General features: G+C 32.6%; 3 protein-coding genes and 1 long non-coding RNA gene across 4 annotated transcripts; 1 reads left to right on the plus strand and 3 right to left on the minus strand.

The window, feature by feature from the left end:
* Positions 1 to 1,476: 1,476 nt before the first annotated feature.
* LOC133181302 (D-beta-hydroxybutyrate dehydrogenase-like) lies at positions 1,477 to 5,645 on the minus strand. Its single transcript, XM_061315827.1, has 9 exons — positions 5,572 to 5,645; positions 4,845 to 5,004; positions 4,312 to 4,433; positions 3,848 to 3,970; positions 3,258 to 3,361; positions 2,957 to 3,029; positions 2,634 to 2,695; positions 2,488 to 2,541; positions 1,477 to 2,274 (listed from the first exon to the last, which is right to left on the minus strand). Exons 2-9 carry the CDS (start codon positions 5,000 to 5,002, stop codon positions 2,182 to 2,184), a joined length of 789 nt encoding a protein of 262 aa, XP_061171811.1. The 5' UTR covers positions 5,003 to 5,004; positions 5,572 to 5,645; the 3' UTR covers positions 1,477 to 2,181.
* Positions 5,646 to 10,995: 5,350 nt separating this feature from the next.
* Positions 10,996 to 15,198, plus strand: LOC133181168 (neuronal acetylcholine receptor subunit alpha-3-like). The gene is made up of 2 exons (XM_061315707.1): positions 10,996 to 11,274; positions 14,278 to 15,198. Exons 1-2 carry the CDS (start codon positions 10,996 to 10,998, stop codon positions 15,196 to 15,198), a joined length of 1,200 nt encoding a protein of 399 aa, XP_061171691.1.
* A 2,510-nt stretch (positions 15,199 to 17,708) lies between these two features.
* Positions 17,709 to 18,508, minus strand: LOC133181303 (uncharacterized). Its single transcript, XR_009720454.1, has 4 exons — positions 18,424 to 18,508; positions 18,265 to 18,319; positions 18,101 to 18,177; positions 17,709 to 17,825 (listed from the first exon to the last, which is right to left on the minus strand). It is a non-coding gene; the product is annotated as an uncharacterized LOC133181303 (long non-coding RNA).
* An 89-nt stretch (positions 18,509 to 18,597) lies between these two features.
* Positions 18,598 to 21,199, minus strand: LOC133181169 (uncharacterized). Its single transcript, XM_061315709.1, has 6 exons — positions 21,075 to 21,199; positions 20,789 to 20,846; positions 20,597 to 20,704; positions 20,175 to 20,268; positions 18,972 to 19,103; positions 18,598 to 18,719 (listed from the first exon to the last, which is right to left on the minus strand). The coding sequence occupies exons 1-6, from the start codon at positions 21,197 to 21,199 to the stop codon at positions 18,598 to 18,600; spliced, it is 639 nt and encodes a 212-aa protein (XP_061171693.1).
* Positions 21,200 to 23,350: the final 2,151 nt, after the last annotated feature.

The raw sequence follows: 23,350 nt of genomic DNA on the forward strand, positions 1-23,350 counted from the left end.
CTTCAGGATTTTATATACCGAACTATAGTCTAACGATTATTTAAAATCATACTTTTTCTCTTGAAAGCTAAATTACTAGGCAAAAAAAAAAAAAAAACAACAAAAAAAAAAAAAAACAACAACAAAACCAAACGAATGTTTGTCTTGTGTATTCTTAATTACAACTTATTACTGTATCATTTTAGTTACTTACCCAAATTTCTCAACATCCATGGTGTTCAGAGGTCATTTTCTGAAAACTGAAGGGGCATTCCGATGGCATTCGGAACAAATGACGGAAAGCACTTGCTAAGAATTCAAAACATGGTTCATAAATTTACAATATTTTTCCTTTTTAGGTTTTTAACATAAAACATGGAAAACTAAGTTAAAGAAACACTCATTTGAACAAATCAAAAGCGGAAAAAATATATATGCTAGATTTTTTGTTTAATTGCATGTTTTTCATGGTCTCCAAAATGCAGAAAAATTATCCTTTGAAATTATACGTAGGTTATAAATTCTTTTCTTTTTTAGGGAAGATGATAGAAATTAGACAACTTTTGAATGTTAAATAACAGAGTTAAAGATTAATAATATTTAATGGCAGACTGTTTATTTATCTATAAAAAGACATTTGCAATACTGATGAGGTCAAAATAATAGGGAGACCGAAAAAGGTCGCCTTAATCCAGTGGTCTCCCTAAGCCAGAAAATATATCCTCCTTGGTCTCCTAAAGCCATATGTCATATATATATATATATATATATATATATATATATATATATATATATATATATATATATATATATATAGACGACGTTTTTCTCAATTAATAATCTATACTTTCATATAAATTATTTGAATTTGATTCGTCGAGAAACATTTGTTAAAAAACAGTTACCCTCTGAATGATGAAAGGACGCTCTCCAGGGCGATAGAACTTATAGTAATAGTCAACATTGTCTGAGGACAGGTAATATTCAAAAAAAAAAAATGACTGCGCGGAATCTATGTGCCCCCGCTTTACATTTCTTCGTATTTGTATAAAACATTCATAATAAATACTACATGGAATATATGGAGATAACGAACAGTATTCAAGCTCAAAAGTCCATTCAAACAATACAAATCAGGAACAGAGCACACATGGACCTCTAAAACATCAGAGGTGGGATCAGGTGCCATGGAGGAGTAAGTCGGACCGGAAAAAAGAGCACAAAGTTTTGGCACTAAATCAGTCCAGATATCAAAATTATTAACTGAGAACACATTGAAGTCAAATTAATATAAGTATTTGTATAATTGTTATAATTAAACGATTGTTTTATCATGAATTTGCATTCAAATAAATGTACAAACCTGCATTTTTTTTCAAACGCGTACTTGAAAATTGAAGAAAAAAAAAATCCAGATGTTTTTTTTAACTTGTCGTTTCTCAGTTTTCGGTCTTGATATGAGGGGGCCGTTAAATACTAAAGAAAAAGGGGTGAAAATTAAACACCACATATATTCTAATTCTACATTCACTGTCTTAAAGTACAGATAAACAAGGAGAATAGCCTCGTACAATTTCCTCTTAACACCAGGCAGCTTCCGGTGTTTGTACACTTTTATCATTTTGATCCCAAGGCAATACTTAACTTATAATTCATAACACGATGAGGTTTCATTCATTGATGAAAAGTTTATCACATGAGTGAATTTCAGTAGTTTCATTTGCGGGATTATTGGCATATTTTATCCGACATATCTATGTAATCTATATAATTAAATGATCTCTGTGTCTTATTGGCTGGTAAACACTTAGTCCACGATAATCAGAACTGCTTGTATGGCAGTATTTCAAGACCATATATGGCTTTACTAATTTTGCTATCTCTGGTATCATCATACATTTCGCTGTGTAGTTTAGACTTCGGAAAATAGAAGACTCCATTGATTCCAAGATTGATGAGAAGTGAAATACTGGTCACAGAAAATAACGTTTTTGTTTTGATTTGTTTTTTCTTCCAATTTGACACACTCGTCAACTTCCAAAGACAAAACATGTCTAACTATATATGATAGATGAAGGTTCTATAATCAAATTATGGAACTCAACAATGCTTATAATTTTTGTAATTGTAATACAGTTTACAGGTATTTGAGAAGTGAAATAGTTTTAGTGTATCCTTTTTTATTGAGTGTAATTTATTGAATTATTGCACTGTCATTCCTCCGTCCATGGGAATAGATGTCCCTGTCATATTATCAGCGTCCGGAGAACAGAGAAACAGGATCATATTAGCTATCTAAAAAACAAATTAATGTGGACCTTACAAGTCTGCATGAGATCTAACTTATCATTTTAAAAAAAGATTATATTGTTTTGGATTAGAAAATTTGACCCTCTTTCCTGAAATACAAATTAAAAAATTTTCATTTACTAGATTAATATTTTTTAGCAACGTATTTCAAATATACAAATAAAATAAATAAACTGGCGAGTTGTATTACATACGCACCTGGGATGGTCGATTTATTTTACCGGTGGGTGTAGCATTTGTGAACAAATCATGCTGGAGAAAACAAAATCGTAGATAAATGTTTACATTAATTATCAATATTGGATTTTAAGATTTAAACATTAAACAGTTATACCATGATATACCTTAGCCTCCTCCAGTGATTTGCCAGTTTTCTCTGCCAGTATCTTTACCTGAGGTGCTACAACTATAGATAATATTAATTAAGGTCAGCTTTACTGTATTGAAATTCTCCAAATATGTATATTTAATGTTAAAAATTTAAATCTGAGAAAAACTAGTTGAAAGGTAAATATTCAGTTTTATAAAATACCATATATTACTTTGGTTGCAGTACATGATTTATTATGCCTATATTCATAATGGCAGAAAGAAAACAATATACAATTTTTGTATCTTTTTTTTTTTTACTTTATATTGTGTGTTTGTACGTGTGTGTTTAACATACGGGGTGTATCAGTCCATGCCGGACAAATGGCATTGCAGGTGATTCCAAAGGTAGCGGTGTCCATAGCAACACCCTGAAAAGGATTCAAACAATACTATTTACATACTGCCTGTGTGTTTGTCTTTTGTGTGTGTGTCTGTGTGTGGAGCCGTCTATTTAGAAGATCATATTGCTTGGCAGAGGTATGATTAAGGGCCAAATTCTTTATACCGTAGATGGTTATAGAATATTCAATTAGAATAATAAAAATGCTTTGAATAAAAAAAATCAATCTTCTAATTAGTTTAAAATATATCCTTACCCGCGTTAGTCCAACCAGTCCAGTCTTTGAAGATATATAGGGAGTTTTATTGGAGTGGGCCATCATTGCCTGGACGGACGAGATGTTGACAATTCTCCCCCAGCCTATAAATTAAAAAAAAACAAAGAGTACTATTTACTCAGCAAATGATATTATTGAGAATTCTATAAAATAAATATGTTTTGAACCCAAGAAAAGAATAGATAGGCAATATGTTCATTCGTGATTGTGTGTCTGTCTAGTTGTCTTTCTGTCTGCCTATTGTTCTCTGCTTGTCCACAAGCTATCTCAACATGTCTGCATTTCATTTAAAAAAAACATGTGCCCTGAGATTTGAGGAGGATTTTATAGAAAAGAAAATAAGAGGTATTGGTTCTATTAAGATATGGTACATTAAAACAGACAAAGTTTAAGCAATCAAGAAGCTGAAATTGCTCCTTCAATATACTTTTATATATCCTTGGGCCTCTTGTTTGATTAGTGGCTGTATTCGCTCTTCGAACACCCCCTAGCATTCTAATAAATGCTTTATTTATACAGTTATATTGAATACAAAATGTTAAAATATTGATAATTTTATAAGTTTTTACCTTTTTTCTTCATTGATGGTACAACATGTTTGCTAAGCATGAACGGAGTTGTCAGATTTACTTGTATCAAATCGTTCCACTTTTCAAGTGGCATTTCATCGACGGGAGCTACATGCTGTAATCCTGAAATGGATTGGTAGAAAATTACATTTGTATGAAATAAAATGAAAATTACACTTCGCTTAGACTTTATCAAAATATTACAAAAAAGAATAGTTGGACTCCAGAAAGTAAGAAATGTGGGAATAAAGTGATCAAATGACTAGCATGTGATCTCTCTTAATGCATGTATTTTACTTCTGATAAACTTTCTAACTGTCATTAATTGTCATTTATGTAAGCCTGGTCAATCCCATATTCTTTCTTTATCTTACTAGACTGTTATCAGACCATTGGCAGCATTGATAAATGAGACACGTGACCAGTTTTACTAAAGATAACTGAAGATTAATATGTCTACTTACCGGCATTATTCACTAGAATATCGATGCCCTCTGGAATTATCTCATCTGCTCTTTTACATAAATCTTCAACATTTTTAACTTCCCGAAGATCACACTGTATGAAATGCACCTTGCCAACAGCCCTTTCGAACAAAGAAAATTTATCGAAGAACTTGAATGAAAATGCCAGCTGACCTACCTGAAATTTTTTGATTTCAGAAAGCACTCTTGCAAATAATCATTAATTCATAATCGTATATATGCAGTAGATTTAGATAATAATGTCTACAAAATAAATACATTGCCATGCCTCTATGCCATTCGTCTTACAGTATTTTGATACTTTTTCTGAGAGTCACGGCTGTTGAAATAATATTTATTGAGGAAGTTTTGGTTTCTGTTCTTATGGTAAGGTCTTCAGTATCATTGCAATAAGTGGTGATCAGATCATGGTGATAAGATATTATTACATATGTATAATTTTATTGGTAACACTGATAATATGAACGGGGTACTTAAACTTGAATACGCAAGATTTATCAGTGCCGACGCACGTGCTTTGAATATCCTGCAGAGCTTCTCTGGCCTTTTCTTCTGATCTTGACCCCGTTACTATGACTGAGCATCCATTTTCTGCCAGAAGTTTGGCTGTAGCTTGTCCAATCCCGCTGGTGGACCCAGTTATCAAGGCTGCTTTTCCAGACACAAACATATCTGTATTTTGAAAATATTGGAAATGCGTGTTACTAGCAATTTCCGAAATATAGTATCGGTTTACTTACTTCTCCTTTTATCATAAACTAAAGTCACTCGCATTTAAGTCAAATTATATTGTGTTGTGAGCATTTTAATGCCCTATTAGTTATACATGCACATATTTATATATCGTCCTAAATATAATGTATGCATTAACATGGGTAAATCCTCGGGTCAACAGCTAATCAATGCTAGATTTGCTTTAAACATTAATAAACAAATATTTGTACAATAAATTCTTAATTCCATTATTTCTTTCTACTACAGTATAAGAGAGTGTGAGATAATAATTCGATACAGATTAAGATAATCAGGAAGTAGACGGTCGCTTATCTCCGTGTCAGTCCCAGAGACTAATAACTAATAAAATAAGATAGCAAAAATGTTGCCTTGAACTAGTTGTTTTAAAGTTCAGTATCATATTGACAAGGATTCATTATGCTTATCAAAAGTACAGTTTTAACATGTTCTTTTTGCATTCTAATTAAAGTAAATATCAGACCATAAGTCATGCATTTTTCTTACCTTGTGTACAACTTGTCTATGTTATCTCTTTTGAAAACGAAACATGCCGTTTGTTTACACCGGAAGTAGAATCGGCTTTGTTTAATTTCCTGAGTGGAGTGGAATGGAGCGATGTGGGTGAATTAAAATAAAATGACCGAAAACACATATTTATCAACCTGCACTAAAAACACAGACAATTGGAATAAATTTCTATGTCTCAGCATATATCTTTAGTTAGTGGCTCAATACCTGCCAAATATCTCATTGATATCTCAATTCACAAAAACGTTATGCCCAAAAATGACGATAAAAATGTCAGGAGTGCAACACCTTTTTGTGACATTTTGAAAATTCAATATTTTTTTAAAGATCTGTGAAATAGATAATAATGGTTTATGTTGGAAATAAAGAGTTATATTTCCTGATAATAATCAAAGTATTAAGCTTTAAATGAAGACTGTGGCAACTTTTGTTTGGCCAAATCGTGTTCATGGCTGATGTTGAAAAAAATATTAAACCATGTCAGGAGTGCAACAGACAAAATGTAGTGTTGCCAAAAAAACATCGATTTTAAAAATCTGAAAGACAATTAAGTCAAAAAAGAATTTTCAAGGTGTAAAACAATTACTGATATATTATATACATTACAAGCGGCATTAATGAGAGTCAAGTAGCTGTACATACCCAATAATGTCAGGAGGGCAACATTTGATGTTTTGCTCTTCAGCATGAAATTTTTTTTATCATATATGATTCTGTGGTTTTTATTTTGGAAAATAAAGACACAAAGAACATTTTTACCAAATAGATTTATCAATTACATGGTCTGTATGTGTTTCAGATCTATATTTCTATGGTCAGGAGTGCAACACATTTTTTAAAGATGCAAGTTATATGAAGAACTGACTTTTATTCATGCTAAGAAATATTCTTTCATTAATAATGATCTATTTGAATAATTGAGTACTAAATAATTTACAGTTTTATTATTAAAATTCTTTTTTTTCCTCAATTTTATCGATTGAGATGCGTTTTATCTTTTCTTTGAATTTTCTATGAATGTTAAAAATAAACACACTGAAAAATTGTTATAAAAGTCAAGTAATTCCACCTCAACTTCACTGAAACAACAGAATAAGTTCTGGTGTAATTTTCGCTTCACAATTCTACTTTAAAGACTCCCATGCTCTTGGTCAGGAGTGCAACAAATATCTTAGAATTATTGCTGATCAGATATGAATAAATATAAAGAAAAATGATGAGTAGAATGTTTCTGGTTGACCTCAGTTGCTTACAGTGTTTGTCCTGTGAAGGAAAATATACTACAATATATATATTTTATCTTCTAAATATTTTTTAGCTAGTTATTTGACATAAATAGGCAAAAATTCAAGATATAAAGCCAATTTTAATTACTTTCATGTGTTTTAACTATGAAGTACTGGACCATAAATATTGCACAATTTCGTTACCACTTGATGTTGCCAACACATTTTGAATTGTTGTGTTCTATGGTTTTAATCAATGATCTTCATTTATCTTTACTAAAGCATAAATTATGTTTGATGTTCAAAACATTATGTCTATCAACTAATTACAGACATTTTACAGTCAATTCAGAGAATAGTTTTCATCACTTAACACATATTTTTAAATACAATGTATATTTATTTCACATTGCAAATAATCATGTTTTGAAGTCCTGTGGTCATTATTTTATAATTCACCCATGTACAATACTGAAACTATCACGTACCCTGGGCGACTCTGAGAACAGTAGAATCTAGATAAAATGCAATATATGTATTCCTTGTCGGCTTTACATGAATTTTAATATTTCCAAGCCCATAGGAAAATTTTGCCAGTACATCCTATACAATGAAAAGTGAAATAAACGTACGATTTTTGCTGTTCTTTACTAGATTTCCCCCTTGTAATACTTATTGTGACCCCGCCCTACCCCCGGGGGTCATGATTTTTACAATTTTTACAATTTAGCATCTACACTACACCAGGAAGAAGATTTCTAAAGATTTTTCTTACATATTTCAATGTAAAACTTGGATTCCCTATTGTGGCGCCGCCCTACCCACGGGGGTCATGATTTGAACAATTTAAAATCTACCCTATCCCAGGATGTTTCCACATAAGTTTCAGCTTTTCTTGCCCAGTGGTTCTTGAGAAGAAGATTTTTAAAGATTTTTCTTACATATTTCAATGTAAAACTTGGATTCCCTGTTGCGGCCCCGCCCTACCCCCGGGGTCATGATTTTAACAATTTAAAATTTACACTATCCCAGAATGCTTCCACATAAGTTTCAGCTTTTTTGGCCCAGTGGTTCTTGAGAAGAAGTTTTTTAATGACCCCACCCTATTTTTGTCTTTTCTTGATTATCTCCCCTTGTAAGGGGACTTAGCCCTTTAATTTAACAATTTAAACTTCCCTTTTCCCAAGGATACTTTGTACCAAGTTTGGTTAAAATTGGCCCAGTGGTTCTTGAGAAGAAGTTGAAAATGTGAAAAGTTTACAGACGGACGAACGGACGACGGACAACGGGTGATCAGAAAAGCTCACTTGAGCTTTCAGCTCAGGTGAGCTAAAAAAGAAAAAGAATGTTTATTTGACACCTGGTTTTATCCGAGAATAAAAAGAAGATCAAATAAAGAGGTCGATCCCACAAAAAGAAAAACGTCGAGGCTACAATACAGTTCTATCTGAAGGTCTTGTAGCAATTAATTAACGCGTAACATATCAAATACTAATTTTTTACAGTTGAGGTGAATCTAGGGTAATTTTTTTATCTTTCAAAAACAACCAAGACAAGGACAATTTCACGAATACAAGAACTAAAGCCAAGTACTTTACAATGGAAATATAAAATTGATGACAGACATAAATTATTGTGAGCTATTTATATTTTCTGTCAAACTCTTTTAATGCGACAATGCACGTGCAAAAATGATAATTTATTCTGTCCAGGAACATTAATTTTATTCTAAGGAAAACCAATCGATTAGACATATTTTTTGAAAATAGATTATTTGATTAAAAGCTGTATAAGCCTGATTAATCTTTAATTAATGTTGCAGGGGTGGTTTATATTAGATGTAAATAACTCAACTCCTGGCTAAGGGTTCATTACTGTGTTTATTACTGATGTTTATGGTAGTCAATATTATAAACAAAACGGCCCTAAAAAATAAAATAATAACAATGAATATCACATGAGATAACAAATGTATACAATATATATTACTTATTCTGATTGATGTACAATAAATAGATTTAACAGTTAAGAGTTATCTCCCTTACTTTGAATATTTAGCATATACATAAATCACTGTACAAATATTCTTTACACAAATATTTTACTGCCACATTTCAATAAATGTAACAATATATAATTATAACTTAAAATATACAAAAGGTAACATATATTCAAATTACCTCTCTATGGGACAAGGCCCATTCCATAAAACATAGTAAATAGCCTGGATGCTTCATACAGGTCTACATATCTAATAACAAATACTGTACACTATACTATACATACTATAATACTCATAATTCAAATAAATTTATACTCTGAGGTAAAATGCTTTAAATTAAGTTTTTATTCATATTTAAACTTTCACTCTTCTTTCAAACAGTGATATTAGCTAGATAGACATATTATAAAGATATAGAATGTTAAACTTTATACTTACTGTCAGGTCTGATTTTAAAGGTCTCAAAGTCTTTGTCTTTGTCTAGAAAATCTTTAAACTTCAAACACAGCCAACCTGGCCAAAATCTCTGTGTAGTCTATCTGAGAACAACTCAGAACCACCAAAACTTACAACCAATAAAATTACAGAACCCTAATGTCATAACCTTTAAACTCTATCGCTCACCAAGTAAATAAAGGGGTGGATCTGGAATTTGTATTAAATCATAAAATCTAATTTAATTTCATTTATATCAATAATATTTGTTCAAATATTATGTGATATACATTATATACAGTAAAACACACTGCTACATTAAGTATACATGTTTTATTTAGCATAAAGTGTGAAGGTCATATCGACCAAAGAGTTTGAGAAAAGTTAACTTAAAACAAGATTGATGATACCCTTGTATCATGGCCATAGGAACGGGGGGAGGAGGGGGACAATCATTTTTAAAGTACACTATACAAAACAGCAATTTTATGTTTGTGTCCTCTAAATAATAACATAATAAAGTGAAACACTTACAGACACTAGACAACCTTCTATCCCTTAGCTTGTGGCACATCACTGTGGGGAGAAAAACCTACAAACTCAAATTTTGTGCAAGCTCGTATGACACTATTTTCCTGTACCATGTCAAGAAGAACTTAGCAGTTGAATTATTTTAAGTTTTCAGGAAACTATTTTTTCATGTTTTGGTACGTTCATATTTTGAATTTCATTCGAAGTTCAAAATACAAACATTAGGTTGATAAATATATGGATGAGAGGTGGTTAACATTGTAATAATGTGTCTAAAATCACCCAGAAGTAACAATAGCATATATTAAAAAATACTTGATCACTCTTTCCCCATCTCCCTCTCTTTTTTGTATGGCACAAATACACCATTCACAAAGGTTTCAAAATGAAATTACTAATATGGCCACGTCCAAGTAAATTTATCAGATTTTATATCAATACCTGACAATTTAAGGTGTTCGAATAAAATGTCCTAGTAACCTGACACAACCCTTGGTAACAACAGAGAGAGCGAATGTAAGAAGAATCAGGTTTTTTTCTTTTAAATCTTGAGCTCATGATTTTCTATAAATCTCCTTTTGAAACAATTTTATTAATGCAAATACATGTATACAACTACTGTTAAACGAAGAAAAATAGACAAACATGCGCTATGTATTAAGTCGATCGTGATGTTTCTTCCTATGAAAACAGATTCTTGTAGATTAGATGTAGATCATTCCTGCAATGAAAAGAAAAATGCTAGTTCTGAATGTTTATTTTGTCCCAAATTTTGCATATCCTTAGTGCAGTCATCTTTAATTCAAAATCTGTTTACTTTCGGATCCACCCCTCAAAGATACTGCCATTAATTGCCTCGTATCACTCTTTAGAAATATCAATGACTACTGACTAGTGTTAATTGCGCTTTTATTGGCTTCACCTCAAACCTATGCCGGACAGGATGTCCTGGCAAGATTGCTTGTCATTATACTCTCCACTTCATTTAATGCCTAACACCTTTTGGAAAGATCAAACGAAAGTAATAAAATCTCAGGAGATATATAACCTTATTCTTCATTAACAAAATACTGAATTTCTATGTGTCCACTCAAAAAGCATTCACATGGATTTGGGAAGCTGCTAAACATTGCTTCATCTATATCATTCTATAGTTTTCAAAAGACAATTTATTAGAAAATGATTGTAACTGTTGTTTTTCTCATAATGACGGTTTTTGGACTTGCCTTTGGTCAGACCCCTAAACAGGTCCAAAGTCTTATAAGTATTCTTTTCTCGAATTATGATAAAAGAGTTCGCCCAGTTGCAGACCAATCGTTACCGGTGATTCTAGACGTCAGCTTTAATCTCATAAGTATCATCGGAGTTGATGAAGTGAACGAGAAGCTGGAAAGTTCAGGATATTTAACGGTGCAGTGGCATGATGCAATGCTGACTTGGGATCCTGAAACAAACGACGGAATTGAAAGAATATTTGTACCCCAGGTATGTATCACTTTATATAATTATCGAGAAAAATTCCCAATACACAATACAAATTATGAGCAGAGCAATCAAGTATAAAACTCATAGGTCGGATCAGATACCATGGAGGAGTAAGCATCCCCTGTCAATCTATTACACCACTATGTGCCCCTTGTTATGATCTGGTAAACGAAAAATTCCGTACACAATACTGGCCTAACAACTTGTATGAAAGACGTCAGTCAACAGTCGATCTATTGATAGATTGTATTTGGCGACAGAGGGCATTTTATCGACCATAGAATTTGCGAAATGTTCACTTGGGAGGCGTAAACATCTTTTGCAGGTGATAATGGTATATTATGCTACATAAATAGAAGAAATTGACGATAAAATACTTTTTCATCACAATTATCATTAAATTGACGTATTAGTTTGTCATCAATGTCTTTCTCTAGTAATACATCAAAATGTGAAACCGATTTGCGAGATTTTGTGGAATTCAATGTGATATATTGAATCAACGTATGAATGAAATTTAAATGAGTTGAATCTGATTCGTTAAGAAACATTTGTTTAAAAAAACTATTACCTTCTGATGTAACCATGCTCTCCAAAGTATTAGATTGTAGCAGTAAACATTATTTAATGACGAGTGATATTCCAAAAAATATTGTCTGCGAGGAATCTTTAATATCGAATTGAATTACTTAGCAAAAGACTTCTGTTTTTTAGAAGTTTATTTTTAAATAAATTCTTCTTCATAAGAATACAAAATCAGGCTAACAATGAGGCAGAATAATCACCCATCGGAATTCAAAGAGATTGTTGGAAGACCTGGTCTCTCAATAACTACAAAGATATTGCTATTTTGTTTGTTTGTTTAACGTTCCTTTCGAGAATTTTTCACTTTTATTAAGACGCCATCACCTGCTGGTGGTGAGCTCCAAATTTAGACCTGGCACTCATGGCCATTGAGCAGTAAGGGACCTTTTTCGTGCCAGCTCCCACTGCAACACGGGACCTCGGTTTATATAGTCTCATCCGAAGGACAGGTCTATATGTCCCGCAGTGGGTTTCGAACCCGCGACGTAAGGATCAACTCCTTACTCCGCGACTCTAGAGCAAACGCTCTAACCACTGCGCCACCCAGACCACGAGATTGTCATCAATGCGAAACCCAAGTGTCTTTACCATATCAACCACTGAGTACTTGATTTTAGAATCAGAATGGTTTTAAGGCCTAATATCCACCTGTTCTAAATTTCATCCAAAATAAGTAAAAATCTCCAACATTGATTTTCATCTACAATAAACCCCTTAGATTTCAGTGGGAAAAAGTTTAAAGATGAAGCGAGGCTTACTTTCTCAGAAACTAATTTGTCTTATGATGATATGTAGAAAATGTGACACAGCGAAAAAAAAGAGCAATAATTTATTACCCCAGTATAAAATCAAAAATATAGAAATGACATTCAGTATAATACCTAATAAATCTATATCAGAAAACATAATGACGCAATGCTTTTTAAGTCAGAATTCTTTGTTGGCAAAAAAAAATGATAATAAATCTATCAGTAAGTGTTACCTTTCTCTATTTTTTGCTTAATGTAATAAAAATAAAGATTAACAATAAAAATGCTATATATGGTACATGGTAAATTATTCAAGTTTTACATTTTATTTGAAAAGATAAATATGTTATAATTTAGAAACGGCTAAGAAACGAAGAGTGCAACTGTTTTGGATCAAATATTATAAATAATTATCAAAAATATTGGCAAAGGAAAATATAAGTAAATGTTTGTCTCATTAAATTTTCTTCCATCAACAGGTGTGAAATATTGTACATGTAAATGAACAAACTTTTGGGTAAATAAGTCACACCTGAAAAAAATGGATAACATTCTTAAGAAGTTATCTCTCCTATAAGAAAGACGTTAGGCCTTAAGAAAGGAAATTTGTTTGTTTATGTGTTGTTTAACGTCCCTCTCGAGAATTTTTCACTCATATGGAGACGCCACCACTTGCCAGTGGAGAGCTGCAAATTTTGTCCTATGCTCGGCACTTACGGCCATTGAGCAGTGAGGGATCTTTATCGTGCCAGAACCTACTGCGACACGGGACCTCGGTTTATACGGTCTCATCCGAAGGACCGGTCTCACAGTGGAATTCGAACCCGCGACGTAAGGATCAACTCCTTATTTCGCGACTCTAGAGCAAACGCTCTAATCACTGCGCCACGCGGGCAACAAAAGAAAATTTGTAAATAACCTATGAAAAGATATGAAAATTTGTGATCTCAATTTTTTATTGAAAAAGCAGTTGTCTATGATGTCAAGAAGCCTGATCTTTAGTTTTTCGTGGAGAATTGCTGTATATATGTTGAATTGTCTTGATTCTATTGATTTTTGCAAATTTCTGTTAGCTAAATTTTCTTGAAGTTTTTTGGAGTCCTTTACTTTCCACATTTAAGTAACACCACTTCTCGAATATCCTGTTGGACAGTACTAATGGCAATGTTGATATTGTCGTGAGGAGTTAAAGAAAAAAAGGTCGGTAGAACATTTACTAGTTCCCGTCTTGTATCTTTGACAGGTTTTTAGAAGCTTTGGAATCCAGTATATGTACAGATATGGAATTCAAATTTAATTTGGCTTGGAATATTGAAAACATTTGAAAAGTGACATTTGATTTTGAAAAATCTTTTCCTTAAAAAGGGAATAATGAGTATACGTTGGATTACCACTTGTAGACTAAATGCAATTATATAAGCCTTACAACAAAGACTATGGGTTTCACCTGCTTTGTTAGCTGGCACTAGTGCATATTGAACATGCAATCTAGCTTATTCTTTAAAGTGATAAAAATGATTGTCTTTTTCAAAAGTTAGACTATACTAGACCTAAAATTGAAAATTAATTCATTCCGTTACTTCTAAAAGTAACAGTTTTTGTCATCTTTTTAACTTGACTCTATTGTTTTCAGTATTTAATGTCTTCAGTACGTACCTTTGTCTTTCAGAACGATATTTGGAAACCAGACTTGGTACTAGGAAATGGATTTAAAAAGTTTGAGGAGTTTGGAGGAAGCTTTTACTTTGTTGACATTCTGTGTACAGGTTTTGTATTATGGCAGCCTTTCCAGGTCTTTGAAAGTCACTGCACTATCGATACAACTTACTTCCCATACGATAAAGAAGTGTGCGAGATAGTGTTCCGTGTTTGGAGTTACACAGTTTTAGATGTAGAAATTCGTACATCTTCTGATGGGGTTGACCTCCAGGGTTACAAGGAAAGCGGCGTCTGGGAAATAACACACACAAAGGCTGAAGTTAGCAGGGGCTCGGCAGAATCCATGGTCACTTTTTCACTCTATCTGAAGAGGAAGCCTCTGTACTTTGTTCTCAATATCATAGTTCCCATCTTGTTTCTCGGATTGCTCACAATTCTTGTTTTCGTTTTACCGGTTGACAGCGGCGAAAAGATGTCGTATGCAATTACTGTCTTCCTGTCGTTTGCTGTTTTCCTTACCATCATCAATACCCAATTACCGGTTAGTTCAGACAGTACCTCTGTTTTGAGTTTTTATCTTTTACTTCAGATGTCAATGGGCGTATTGATTTTGGTTATCACGGCTTTGCAAATTCGTCTGCACCACAGAGATGCAACTGTTCCAATATCCAGAGTTTTTGAAATAATGGTGAAGTTCAAAATATGCTTGACATGCTCTAAATCTTTTCCATTATCGAAAAATTCTGTTGGATCTCTAACGACCTCAGACAAACAAGCAAGAAATAATCTGGAAACAAGTTGGGAAAAATGGAAAGAGAACAAAACTGAGTGGAAGGATGTTACTGCTGCTATAGATTCCTTTGCTTTCTACTTCTTTCTGATCGTGTACATTATTTTCTCGGTCACTTTATTTCTTTTTATCGCTGTTTAATGATACACGGTGTTCTGTTTCAAAATATTCTAAAGAAAAACTACAATTGGTTTTCAAAAGAAACTTAATTGTTAGTGGGAAAATATGATATACATATACGTTGTTAGGAAAGTCAGCAAAGACATTGAATTAAGGAAAATTTAATGTACTATGTGTACTTTGAAAAAATGAGATATGTCTGATTGAATTCTCATCTTTTGTTTACCGCCGAAATATGGTTGAAAGATTGCCGACTCGGCGTTAAACAATATTTAATCAATCAATCAATCATCTTTTGTTTATTAGCATGTAAAAAAAAATAACGTCCGTTTATTAACGATCCATGGCACCTGATCCCACCTCTGATGTTTGGAGGTCCGTGTTTGGTCTGCTTCTATTTTGTATTGTTTGATGGACTTTTGAGCCTGAATACTGTTCGTTATCTTCAAATATTTCATCATAAATCTTTATGCTCTACGACAGTGCAATTTTTTTAATTTCGAAAAAAAATGTTTACGTAATGTAAACTCCGTGAAACATGTTTTATCTAATTAATATCGCTGTATATTTATTTACAGATCATTGGAAAACACCAAATCTTTGCAATGTTTTTGGAAAATACGTATAGTTTTTATCTGCAGAGTTTACTGGTTTCATGCAAATAGTGCGCTCACAATAGAAATCATTGTCCAAAAAAATCTGGCTTCTGCGTGAAATGTAAGAGGGGTTCTGGGAACCAAGATTTTTTTGTCAAAAAACGTTGTTTTTCGACCCCTGTTTGGCCTCTAAAGTTAGAAAGATAATTCCGAAACCTTATTTGCACATCTACTGGACACCAGCAATCATCTTTGAAAAATTGAGTTGATTACTGCGTCAAATGAAAGAGGAGTTCTGGGAACTAGAGTTTTGTAGAAAAACGTCATTTTCGATCCCCATTTGACCCTCAGGGTAAAAATGAAATATCGAAACATTAATGCACTTCTACAGGACAGATCCCAAAGATGATAAGGGTACTGCCTAAAATATAGAGGAGTTCTTGGAACCAGGTTTTTGTAGAAAAAAACGTCATTATTTGAACTCCTTTTGGCCTACATAGTAATATTGAAAAATTCAAATCCTTATAGCTTATCAACAGGACACCATCTATCATATTCTAAAATATAATGAAAGAAAGAAGAGGTGAATTAATGCTTTTTTCCCGAGGGTATTTCCAGTATTGTTATCTATCAATTAAATTCATCTTTAATCAATCAGTTACCAAATCTCAATTGATTTTGACTTATAATCAAGAATTATTGAAATGTATATGACGGTAACCCCCCCCCCCCAAAAAAAAAAATGAAAATAAAAATTCTCAATATCTCCCATGCGCGTCTATCACAACCTTGATTCTTCTCTGCATGGAGTTCATCAATGCATTTATCTTTCTCATAGTAATATTCATTCAACTCTTCCGATAGGGCAGCCCCAAGTTGGTCGAAATTACAATTCCTCATTATATCCCCCCAATGAAAAATTATGCAATTCTTTTCGCATTATGTACAATTCTGAGCTATCCTTCGTTTTATTCTATCATTTTCGTTCATAGACCATTTAAAGGTTGTTTTCCTACTGCTTTGAAAAAGTTGGCAATAAGCGAGGACATTGCTTTACGCCGATTGGAATGAAGAGCGAAAAGAATCAAGTTATTGAAATGCATGAGTCTTAGTTTGCGACTTAAAACTTTTAAAATAGATTCTGCATCAAAACTTACCATATTTAATAATCACATTTATCACGTGACTGTCAAATCATGTTACCAAACAAAATTCAATATAGAGGAGTGGGATTACTATTTTATTTTTATTAATATCAAAGTCGCCTGATGATTTAATGGATTCACACAACTCTATATATTTAGTTTAAAAAGGTATCTGTTAATACACTTCCACAGAACGTTGATTACTGTATCGTTCGCCTTTACAGTGCTGTGTATTAAAATTTCATTATTTCATTTAGGGGCAGGTCTTCCCTAGGAGACTTACAGGGTAAATATTAAATATTAAACATTGATATTGAAATGTGGCTTTTTTCTAGAAAATTGTTCTCCCCCCTAAGCCATTCTTTTCTTACCCTTTATTGATTCTTTATTGTTTAAAAATAAAAACGAAAACTGAGTATATTGATAATGAATTTTTATAAAAAAAAAAAAAATAAATAAATAAATAAAGAATAATAATAATAATAATAATGTGTAAAAATAAAAACAAAAATATTTTGTTTTCTTTGTAAACTGATTTTTCTACAATGAAATATATGGCGATAAAGAACAAGCCCGTTCCATTTAAAGAATACAAAATAGGAGCTGAGCAAACACGGACCTCTTAAACATCAGAGATGGGATCAGGTGCCATGCAGGAGTGAGCATCCCCTGGCGACCTGTCACACCCGCCGTGTGCTCCTTGTCATGATCGGGAAATAAGGGGGAAATCCGTAGACAATTTACTGTTTAAATAATGACCTAACAAGTAAACATATCAGCAACAAATGTGGACTTTGTTAATAATTTATTGTACTTTAAAAATGTATGAAGAGAAAATGCATAATTTAATTATCAGATCCCCGTCTTCAGATTCTTCATCACACATACTGACCAGGCAATCAGTGACCTAGACAAAAACATAATAAATATTATTTACACCTATGTTGGAAATTGTTGATTTTATGTTAAGTAAACACACCAAGACGAATCCATTTATTAGTTTGGTACTCATGATTTAGATTTTCTTATTTAAACTTTATGATAATGATAGTGTCAGATTAAAGCAAAATATTGAAGGATTTGAGAAAAGAAATCACCGCATTATGATAATTGCATATTTAAAATAGTGCTTGTAAAAATCAACATGCATGTATCATTAATATTTAAATGTTCAGTACTGACTGTGATAAAATCTGTCATGCAACAGGTATAGACACCACACCAGTATAATCAATCCGGTGGTGATCGTAACAATTGCTCTATTTTAGTAAGAAAAAATTACATCATATTAAAAATCAAACTCACAAAACCAAATTTCATATCAGAGTTATTCTGAAATAACTTACACGGTTTTCTTGATGGAGTCATTAGAATAGGACCATCTTTGCCCGTTTCGACTATCTACAAATGTAAATATGGTTTTGATTATTTTATATTTCAAAATCGATGTAAAAAAGAAATCTGCAAGTGTTTCCTCAATTTTAAAAACAACAAACACAACATACCTGGTTGTTTCCTCTGTTTGGTTTCATTTATTTACCTAATCTGCAAATTACAGTAAATATTAGAAAAATACAACCATAAACACGACTTATAGAATTATTTATGTAGTGTTCCTTTTCTTAGCAAAATCTTAGCAAAACCGACATTTTGATAGTAACCTGAGTAAAGGATGATGGTCACGAAAAATTATCATACCTTTTGCAACTGCACGGGTCATGTCCGAAATAGCCTCTGGCAGAATCACATCTACATCTTAGTCTGCAGCCAGACTTAGGAAAAGTTGTTGACATAGTTGCCTCTACATTAACGTTTTAAACTTTACATGAAATACGTTTGATATGGGAAATCAAAAAAGGTTATTTCTCAGAAAAAGTAATTGAGACAGTTGGAACCATACTGATTTCTCGATTAGAATATTTTTCTGTATTGTATAGAAGTATTTTAATTCAAAACTTTTACATTTTTTTGTAAATGTTACGAAAAAAAAATCTACAAAGCTATCTGTTGACAAGTTAAGGTTCTATAACATCAAAGACACACAGAAAATCACCTGGGGGACAATTAGCTTCAATACAAGGAATGGGAAAGGCAGAATTTGTAGAATCCAACAGGTATGTTTTAGGTCCACAAGGTTGACAGGTATCTTCTGTTTTGTTTACTGAACAGGTTTGAACATACGATCCTACGGTAAAAATAACATCATTTCACTAATTCCCGCTCAGAGGAATTGTTGGAGAATAGGTCGATACCCCGTTAGTCAAGAGATTTTGTTGGCAAACAAAAACAGAGCCCGAAGAGTGAGGTTTTATTTGCCAACAAATCTCGAGACTGAGGGGTATATTCTCCAAGAATTCCGACGACAAGGGAATTATTTCTATTCTTCTATGGTGAATATTTCAACTTCTCTATAGAGAAATGCAGAAGCTTGATTTGGACGTCATTATAGAAGTCTCATAACGTCACAGTAGAAAACTACTCCCAATCTCCCTTGCAGAGTTGTCGTTCGTTTCTCTCTCAGACATCTCTGCAATGGGCTTGCTTCAAGATTTTTGACATAACGTTAAAAACATAACATTTCAAGGATTATTTCAAATTAAACTTATAGTTTTAGATCTATTTTGTAAATATCCATCCTTAAAGACTATCATTAGCTCAGATATTTAATTATAATAAATTAAATGAAACGCACTATTTCTCGTGCTTATCACTGTGGTATACGCGAGCCAACGACAGAGGTGAATGTATGAGCCGACACTCTCTACCATCGGCTCATACATTGTCTGAGAGAGGAACGAACGACAACTCTGCAAAGGAGATTGATGAGCCGATGGTAGAGAGTGAACTACTCCTCGTTCATTTGTATCTCAAGCTTTAGAAAAAGTACGATGTATTCCGAACCCAAAGTAATTTTTTTCAACCAGTTTGCGTCATAATACAAAAATTCGTCTCTCCTTTCCCTATAGTGAACACAGTCAAATTTAGAGAAAACCGATTGAAACTTATTGATATTTGTGGACGACATTTGTGATTTATTGGGGAATAATGTCCGCGGCATCTCTTTGATCTTTGCGATAACCGTAGTAGAATTCTTATTTTATTTTCATATCTATATTATCTGTCATTTTTTAAACTAATTGATGCAATGCACATACACAGAAAATTTTCCGAATTTGAACCATTTTGGTTTTATTCTAATGTCTTGATTTGTCTGTTTTTATAATTATTTAATTATTTGATTAAATTTTACCAGTACCTGGAGCACATGTTACACCTTTACAGCACACGGTTGTCCCATTCTGTCCATCATGACGAAATAACTCCTTCGGACAATCAGCAGTGGAGAAAGTCTGAAAGGAAGTATTTCTATAAACCTTAAACTTGTGAGAATTTCAACCAGATGCGAAGGTACATGGTGTTGCTGTGGGTATGTTTGTGTACAAGCTTGTGGGCAAAATTGAAAGGAAACAATGTTTGGTAAAATGGTCTTTTGAAATTCAAAGTTAACTGAATTGAAGGTGTCAAGCGTTAGTGATCGCCAGCTTTAAAATTTGTTTCTTAATATGCAGTGACCCCTTAATAATCCATATTCTGAAAATAGTTCCTATCGCGAGCTGATGATCCGTTTGGTGGTGCTTTTGCTGAATCATTTGGAAAACTCTAAACATAATAACCTACCATAAAAATTGTAGCGATGATTGTAAGTTTCTTAGTTTTATAAGGTTTGAAGACCTTCCGTCGAACGAAGCTGACATTGAGGAACAAACACACCATATCAAACAAAACCTAAAATAAATCAAATAACTGTATGTAACAAATTTGGCAATTCTCAATGAATTATCGAATGTGATTTATTTCTAAATCAAATACCTTGATAACTATGATGGAACAAACAATCTTAGTAAGAGTTCCAGAAGAAAGGAGAGACCTACAAAAAAAAATGCGTCTCATTATAAATGTTTGTAATGATGACCTAGCTATTTATCCCTTCAAGAATGATATATACAGTTCATTTTCTCAATGGAAGTTAATTGCCATCCATTTAATATTGAGAAAGATCAATGTATTAATGAGAGTGCCACAACATTCACACTTCTTTTTTTTTCAACTACATATACAAGACATACGGTACAAGCATGTAAAAGATATTACTCACAAGAATTTGAATCCATTGTTGTGTGTGGCCAAAATCCCTTTAAAAGTAAATAATATGCACAGCAGAGGTGCTACTGTGACTTTTAACCAGGATAAATTCTCCCCAGTATACAGACTGTCATTCATGTTGAATATATTTACTATAACTGAAAATTATGAAAAATAATATGACGTGTATTTGTTTTCATACGTTTCAACTTTCGTTTTAAAAATTGTAACTAAATATAAAGGTATGGATAATATATACAATTACAAAAACTTTTTCATGCAATTATACTGACTTAAGTTTCCCTTTTTTTATCATATATATTCTAATTGAACTGTAGGGATAATATGTTTTTAAACATATTGTCTTAATTTGAATAAACATACCTCTTTGACTGGGTATTCCAAAATGATTTATATATAGAAATAAGTAATGATTGACTACATTATTGAATTTAAAAAGAAAACAGGAAGGAGAAATACGAAATTAGATGACTATTCATTAAATCATGATTATAGCCAATATACACATAATAAGATTTTTTTCTTTTTATTAAATTAGGAGTTTAGCCTAGTGGTAGGGCGCTCGCTTCGTAATCGGAAGGCCCGGGTTCGCCCGGGGAGGACATGACAGTAGTGGTTATCGACCATAATCCAAGATGGACAGATGCTCAGAGAAAAGGCAAGGAAAAGTTCTGGATGCACAGGCTGAAGTCATTCCGCCCTAATGGTACTAACAAACTTAATGACTTCACCAGGATGAACGTGAACTAGACCCAATGCCGGATTGTAACAAACAAGTTCATTCTCTCTATATAGTGTAAACTTTACCGTTAATTCGCATTAGCAATTCTGGAACAACCTACCCAAACATTTACAGCTTACGTTTTTGTTTATTTCTTTTATCCGATTACCAAATTTTTAATATATCCAAATTCATATTTTAAAATTTCCCTTCCATATTATCTTTCTTTAATTTCTTTTTATCATGTACGGCTATTTTGAGAGAATAAGACAATGTACGATTTACTGCTTGGTCGTAATTAATTAGCGATAATTAATTCGTTTGATTATGTAAATTGCACTTCACCAGAGTACACCCGATAGACCGGACGCAATTCATAGCGCTCAGGATTTCTTTGTTCACAACTGTTTATAAACTTCAAATTAAACATGTAACACTGTAAATATTTATGTTTGGTAGTTTAGTAGTAGTGCTTGTTGTTTTTGTTTCTCTATTTCATTTGTTTTCATGACTTCTTAACTTTATTCTTTGTCCTGAGGAAGGGACAGGTCGTCCCGTAAATTTGACAATTATTATTGTTCGTGTCGTTGGTCATTTTTAGTGCTTTATATATATATATATATATATATATATATATATATATATATATATATATATATATATATATATATATATATATATATATATATATATAAAGCAGAATAAAATATTGCATAATTGTCACGCAAAGAAATTATTATTTTCAAATAATTAATCTGAGTAAACTTGTCAGGAGCTTGCTTATTATCATGAAAGAGTCACAAGCATGGGACAGTGGTTAGAGCGTTTGCTTTAGAGTCGCAGAGTAAGGAGCTGATCCTTATACGTCGCGGGTTCGAATACCACTGCGGGATGTGGAGACGGGTCCTTCGCATGAGACAGATAAATCGAGTTTGGAGTGGCATGAAAAAGATCCCTCACAGCTCAACGGCCATAATTCTGACTTTATGTCTTAATATGCAGCCCTCCAGCAGCAAGTGGTGGCGTCTCAGATTGAGTGAAAAATTCTCAATGGGAAGTTATACAATCAACAAAACAAATTATCATGATATAAATGAAAAGCATGTTTTCTCATTCGCAGCTAGAAAATAAATTCCAAGATTTATTCAATTCTTTAGATTATGAGTAGAACTGAAGGACACATTTTTTTATTAGTTTTAAAAATCTCCTAAATTTGATTGATGTTTTTATAAAATATGTTTTCTCCATTTAACTTAAGCATTATAAATGATTTTTCTGGAAATTCGTTATGTGCGCAACAAATTAATTCATAAATCTTTCAATAAATTGAGAAATATTCAATTATTCGAGTTTATGTTTATTTGACGCCCTATTGACATTAAGATAAAGGACTGGCTTTGGAATGTACCTACAGATATCTGAGGACATTGGATCCCTCACCCTCCTAGAAAATAAATATCTTCGAGCCTTTATGATTTTCTTTCATATATTATCTTCTTATGATATATTTGTGATCTAATCGATACCATCAATTCAAAAAATATTAC

This window comes from Saccostrea echinata, unplaced genomic scaffold (genome assembly GCF_033153115.1).
Source record: "Saccostrea echinata isolate AGI-Se365-2 ecotype Australia unplaced genomic scaffold, CSIRO_AGI_Sech_v1 ptg000008l, whole genome shotgun sequence".
Taxonomy (NCBI): Eukaryota; Metazoa; Mollusca; class Bivalvia; order Ostreida; family Ostreidae; genus Saccostrea; species Saccostrea echinata.